The 6,000-nt window shown below is 37.6% G+C and overlaps 1 protein-coding gene across 1 annotated transcript in view; it reads right to left on the bottom strand.

The window, feature by feature from the left end:
* Positions 1–295: 295 nt before the first annotated feature.
* Positions 296–6,000, bottom strand: part of LOC107776932 (structural maintenance of chromosomes protein 5-like) — a 42,536-nt gene continuing 36,831 nt past the window's right edge. The window contains exons 26-30 of the mRNA XM_075244630.1: positions 2,336–2,384; positions 2,172–2,259; positions 2,021–2,093; positions 758–861; positions 296–669 (exon numbers count right to left, since the gene is read on the bottom strand). Coding sequence (XP_075100731.1) covers positions 608–669; positions 758–861; positions 2,021–2,093; positions 2,172–2,259; positions 2,336–2,384 — 376 coding nt within the window. The 3' untranslated portion in view covers positions 296–607. The remainder of the gene's footprint in view (positions 670–757; positions 862–2,020; positions 2,094–2,171; positions 2,260–2,335; positions 2,385–6,000) is intronic.

Genomic DNA, 6,000 nt, shown 5'->3' with positions numbered 1-6,000 from the left:
CCGTCACTCTTGTTGGATCTAAAAGAGTACAAGAAAAGCTAGAAAAAAGAGACTGAATAAAGATCTTTTGCGCTATACAAAATCACTGAGAACAAGAGAATTGAATGTTAAAAGAACGTATGGAGCCAAATATAGCTTATAACGTAAAAAAAGCATAAAGGGACAATAACTCACATGTGACCATGTTGCATATTATGGGTCCGAAAATTTTACTTTTCGAAAGTTAAAGAATATCTTGAAAGGGACTAGAATGAAAAGCATTCCTTTGTTGCTCGAGGAGTAATAGACATTTATCTTCTACAAAAAAAATAAACATTGAATATAAAAGAGAGAATGGAGGACCATTTTAATGGGAGTTCGAACAGAGGAGTACCTTAGAACAGACGTATTTTCTCTGTCACAATAAACAAGGGTAGCATAATAGGAACTATGCGTACAAAAGAATTATGTTATTTAAGAATAAGGGCCAGTATTAACAGATTTTTCAAAAAAACATAGCTGAGCGACCATGATTCAGCTTGTAACTAGCGCAAATGGCAGATCAACAAGTAAAATTTTCTTATGGACAATTCCTGGTCGAATCTACCTAAAGAATTTCTGATTCTAGTCAGCGACAACGTTCCTCCATTAGTCCCATCACAGACCTCCAGCACTCTCCACCACTCCAAGCTGCAATTTAGAACCGGAAAGAAGGCATTTAGTAAATTGTTAACATTATCACTACAAGCATATGATATTGGTTCAAGTGCTTGGAAACCTTTAGATGGCTGCTCAATCCAAGGACCATTCATTACAGTCAAAATGCTGCATGCTTCGCTGTATTCCAGATTAGGGAGCAACTTTGGAGTAAGCAAAAAGCACCTGCGCAGGAATTGACAGAATCAGAAATAGGTGGACGAGGACTAGTTCCATCAACTTCTCCATGATATGCAGGAAGGGGATTGGCAGAACAAGGAATGGCTACCTAGACAAAGAATACTCATGTAAAGAAATCAAAACTGCATATGGATATGCTCCCTCTGATAGAGTAGTTGACAGTTCGAGAGTCACGGAAAATATGTCATCCATAAAAATAAATATTTGACATTTCTCAGCGTAGAAGGGTAAAAACAAATGGATCCCTCGTCTTTATATGTGTGTTCTTGCCGCAGAAGCTTGGTGATCAGAGGTATCTATGCACTCTGATAGCACTTGCAAAGGAATCTCTCTCGAGGGGCTAGCCATTATATTACATTTACTCTAGCTGATACTCGTCAGTTTTCAGCATAACTTTGTTACATGCGCATTGGGATGACCACTGTCACCAATCAGATCCTAGAATCAACTCAACAGGGGAATTAGATCTGCAGCCCTAGTACAACATCATGAGGAAAATCTGATTGAGGATACTTTTCAAGTTTAACAGGGGCATCTGCATGGTGGGAAGTGAGGTGCAGCTATCCAAATACTGACGAATTTATTCGGATTTCTCGAAGGGTAAAAGGAACAAGTTTGATTATAAAGGAGCAGTATTTCAAAGTAGATCACAGGTATGGGGATGCAGTATACAAAGAGAGATATTAATGACAAATTTTCTTACCAAAATTATTACCCTCTGTCAAGATATAAATTACTAATTTCTAAGAACCACAATTTATGTATTTTGCCATCTGAACTAAGACGCATTAAAAAACAATCTGGAGACCATTGAAGAAACTTATCCCCCTCTTAATCTTAGAGAAACAGATATATCGGCCACGTGAAAATTTTTGCAGATTAATATAAACACAAACTCCATATTCTCCCTACATCAAAGGTCATTATGAACACTGAATTCACGTAGAGATCCAAACAATTTGCAGAAACCTTATAAAAAATCTCTAAGATGTTTGTTACTACTACAACGATTGAAAAAAGCATACACACACCGTGTTCATTTATCACAAGGACATAAGCAAATTCAGCACATAAGTTGCTGCTGCTTGAGATATGAAATGGTAAACGATTTATGAGAATAGAAGGTAAAAGAGAGTTCTCTTACTGCGGTGTATTGGGTTGGCTGGCAGCTCGCACTAGTTGCTGAAACATTTTCCTCTCATTGATAGGATCCATTCCTAAAAGCACAAATGTACACAATGGTTTCTTGCATCCAGAACACTGAGAATAACATATACCGTAAATGAATAACTGACCTTGATTTATTTCATCCACCACTCTAAATGGGCAATTTGTTAGGTCTTGCAGAGAAACTAGGTAAAGAATGGTTGAAACAGACCGTTCCTGAAAGGATATTATATTATAAAGTTGATTACAGCAATCCAACTCGCAGATCGAAAAAGTGGTTTAAGTGACATACTCCTCCAGATTGGTGGTGGGCACTTAGAACTTGGAGTTGTCCGGTCTCCCTGGTAATAAGGATACAAGAACCAGTGTAAGCAAGCCATGGAGAGCAAAAAATATATAAACAAATACAGAACAAAAACAGAAGGCGGACCATTCCAGTTTACCATAGTTAGGACAGTATAGTACAAATATAGGATGACACACACCTACAGGTAGGCTTTCCAAAAATAAGCCTCCTCATGAATGTGGAAGATTTGCACAACTACATGCAGTAAAAGAATAAATTTCCTCTACAGATATTCAATGCATTTTGGGTATGGTACTGACCAATTTAAAAGTTCCAAACAGGGAAGTAAATCACTCTGTTCTTTTTCTTTTCTTCACCTCTAGTACAACAGCCTGCTCAATGCCAGTGGAAAGCTATGGCACTGGATGTCTATGCAGAGTTGCAAGCATTGCTTGTAAATAAGGTAAGGAGCAAATAACTACCAAAGGTGGATATGAGCCAGCACAAACACGGGTCTATGATCTAAAATTAACAGGGGGGAAATGACTGAATATTTTCATCAGCTATAACAGTGTTAACTACATTTCCAAAATTAGGGACAAGTGTTGGAGAGTACAACACTGGGAGCTGCAAGTGAAATTGCAACTTCCGCTGCATTATAACAAATTTAGAAAACACAAACTACAAGAACCTAACTGCTCGCTGATCCTAAAAAAGCATAAATATGTCAGAGATTTGGAAAAATTGAGACTAATTCCAGAAACAGCCAAATTAAATTAGATATTAATGTCTAGGGGGTGAAAGAGGAAGTTGACGTTGCAGAACAGGAAAAATTGGGACATAGTTTGAACAAAAACTACCGGAAAGTCTGTGTATAAGTCCCTACATAACACACAATTTTTTATAAAAAAGCTGCTAGTGCATGTCGTTTGTTCTAAAATATATCACTAAGTTAATGTCCAAATTTTCTTTCTGTAACTTCTCGTTCACTCTTATAATTCTGTATCAAATAAAAAGAAAGTTCCCTCTAATAAGTCTACTGCACTTGGGAACTCATAAGATATGTTACAAATCCAAATGCAAGCAAAATAAAAGAAGTTTTATTCTTCCCCATGAACCCATTTGTCAATACTGTCATATGTTCAATGTCATAAAGCTCTAAAAATAAATTTTAAACAGTCTTACAAATTCTTTTGGGATTTGTATCCTCCACATCCTAGATGGTTCCATGTGTTACAACTTAAAATAGCCTTGTTAGTTTATTGTTGTGCTTTGAAATTCTTGTCCGCACTGATTCAATGAACATATCTATTAAAATATTTACGGATCCCAATCCTAGATATAGCATCCCACTTTTCGAAAAAAAAGGAGCAATAATAATTTTCTTGTTCTACCAAGAGGGTGCTCTCACCTTAACAACAAGCCGAGAGATGATGTCTGTTGGTCACAACCTATGTTTCAGTAACGATGAAGGGCTACTAGAAGGGAAAGGGCTTCAGAAGAGATGGTTAGATTGGATAGTGAACCGCTTGACTGACCCCTTTATAGTCGTCTATCCATTAAGGCTGGGAATGGCTGGAACCAATCAGAAACGCAAAGCAAGCGAAGTCGGGAAAAGGACCTGTTGACCAGCTTAATTATAGGACAAAATCAGAGAATCAAATCTGTAATTAATAGCTTGATTGTAGGAAAATTGTATTCTAGCTGAATATTCTCTCATTATTTTCATTTATTTACTTTCCTAGAATAGCTGTAGAGCTTTTGTATAAAGGCATGTAACAGTAGGATGTAAAATACATTAAAATACAAAGAAGCATTCTCTTCTTCTCAATTTCATCACAGTATCAGAAGCCATTGCTGCCCTTTCATTTTCTCCCTCTGCAACACTAGGGTTCCATAGGTTGAGTTTTCTCCCTCTTTCTTATAGTTTTCTTGCTAAAGTTTCTGTCCGAAGCCTTTTTTTCACCCTCGACCAGTTCTGTACAAAAACTGGTATCACTGGAAGGATTATACCTACAGTACGACCTACCCAAACAAGTTTCAGATTTTTCCGAACACCAGAAAACAAGTCCAGCGTAACCAGTTAGCTCCAAGAGCCTTTTTTCAAATTCTGAAGGTTGTGTTTGGGTTACCAGGTTCTTCCGTTTAGAATTTATTTTCTGAAATTTCTTTTTGTGCTTCGGATTGTTCAAAAATATGGGGGACTAAAAAACAGTAGATAACAATAATTCTGTTTCACATGGTATTAGTATGGTAAAGTTGGATGGTGCTGGTTCGTATCTTGCCTGGTCAAGGGCTTGTTTGTTGTTTATTCAGGAAGATGATTGGTTATATTATTGGAAAAAAGAAACAACCTGTTGTGACTCATGCTACTTATAGTCAATGGGATTCTGATGATTCCCTTGTTATGACTTGGCTTTTGAATACTATGCACCCTCGAATTTCTAAACAATATTTGTTGCTTAACACTGCTGAAAAAATTTGGAATTCAGCCAAGCACACTTATTCTCGCAAGGGAAATGATGCCCAGATTTTTGAAATTCGAAATAAAATTCATGCGACTAAGCAGGGTGAGTTGACTATCACTGATTATCATTCCGAGTTATGCGGGTTAAGGCAGGAGATTGACTACTATTAGGATCTCCAAGTAACAGTTCTCTTTCAACGATTGGTTGAAAAGGAAAGGGTGTATGATTTTCTGGCCGGTTTAAACCAAGAATATGATCAGATCAGGGCTCAAGTTCTCAGTAAAGTTCATTTTCCTTCTCTTGAAGATGCATACTCTTATGTTCAACAGGAAGAGAGTCGACGAGGGGTCATGTTTTATTCAGCACCGGGTTAGTTGTGCCTCATGAACAACCAAAGGCGTTCACTTCTGATAAAGATCGCCTGCATTCCGATTACTGTGGAAAGCCAACGCATACGAAGGAGACATGCTAGAAACTACATGGTAGACCAACTAGAGGTCGTGGAGGAAAACGTGTAGGTCCATCAAGGGTTCAGGCTAATATTGTAGAAAATGTGGAGACATCCAAGGAAACTGCTTCATGAGAAGCTTTGTCTTTGGATGAAGTTCAACATTTTCACTGTCTCCTGAATAAACTTGACTCTTCTAATGTTGCCACTTCCAATTACGTGCAGTCAGGTATTGCTTTTAATGCCCATCTTAATTCTTGGATTATTGATTCTGGTGCGAATAGACGCATGACAGGCTCCTCTAAAGGATTTAAAAACTACTCTCTCAGTTCCAAAGGAGATTATGCCAGAATAGCCAATGGCTCCCTAACTCCTGTCTCTGGAACAGGTTCTGTTGATGGTACACCTGATATTACATTATCATATGTTCTCTATGTCCCTAAGTTTCCAGTTAACTGTTAGCGCCATCACCAAAAAAACTAAACTGTAGTGTCGAGTTATTTCCTGATCATTGTGTTTTTCAGGATCTTCAAATAAGGAAGAGGATTTGCAGTGGTAGATTGCATGAGGACTTATATTGGGTTGATGGAACTCGAGACACTAGTGAGGCCTTTTTTGGAGGAAATAAGGATGTCAACCAAGAAATAATACAGTTGCATACACGGTTGGGGCACCCATCATTTTTTGCTTTAAAGAAGTTATATCCTAGTTTGTTTTCTAGAACTGAGTTTGACTCTTTGTTGTGATGCTTGTGA

Source organism: Nicotiana tabacum, chromosome 22 (assembly GCF_000715075.1).
Source record: "Nicotiana tabacum cultivar K326 chromosome 22, ASM71507v2, whole genome shotgun sequence".
Classification (NCBI taxonomy): Eukaryota; Viridiplantae; Streptophyta; class Magnoliopsida; order Solanales; family Solanaceae; genus Nicotiana; species Nicotiana tabacum.
The sequence above is the reverse complement of the archived record's forward strand: the minus strand, read 5'-3'. Positions and strand labels throughout refer to the sequence as shown.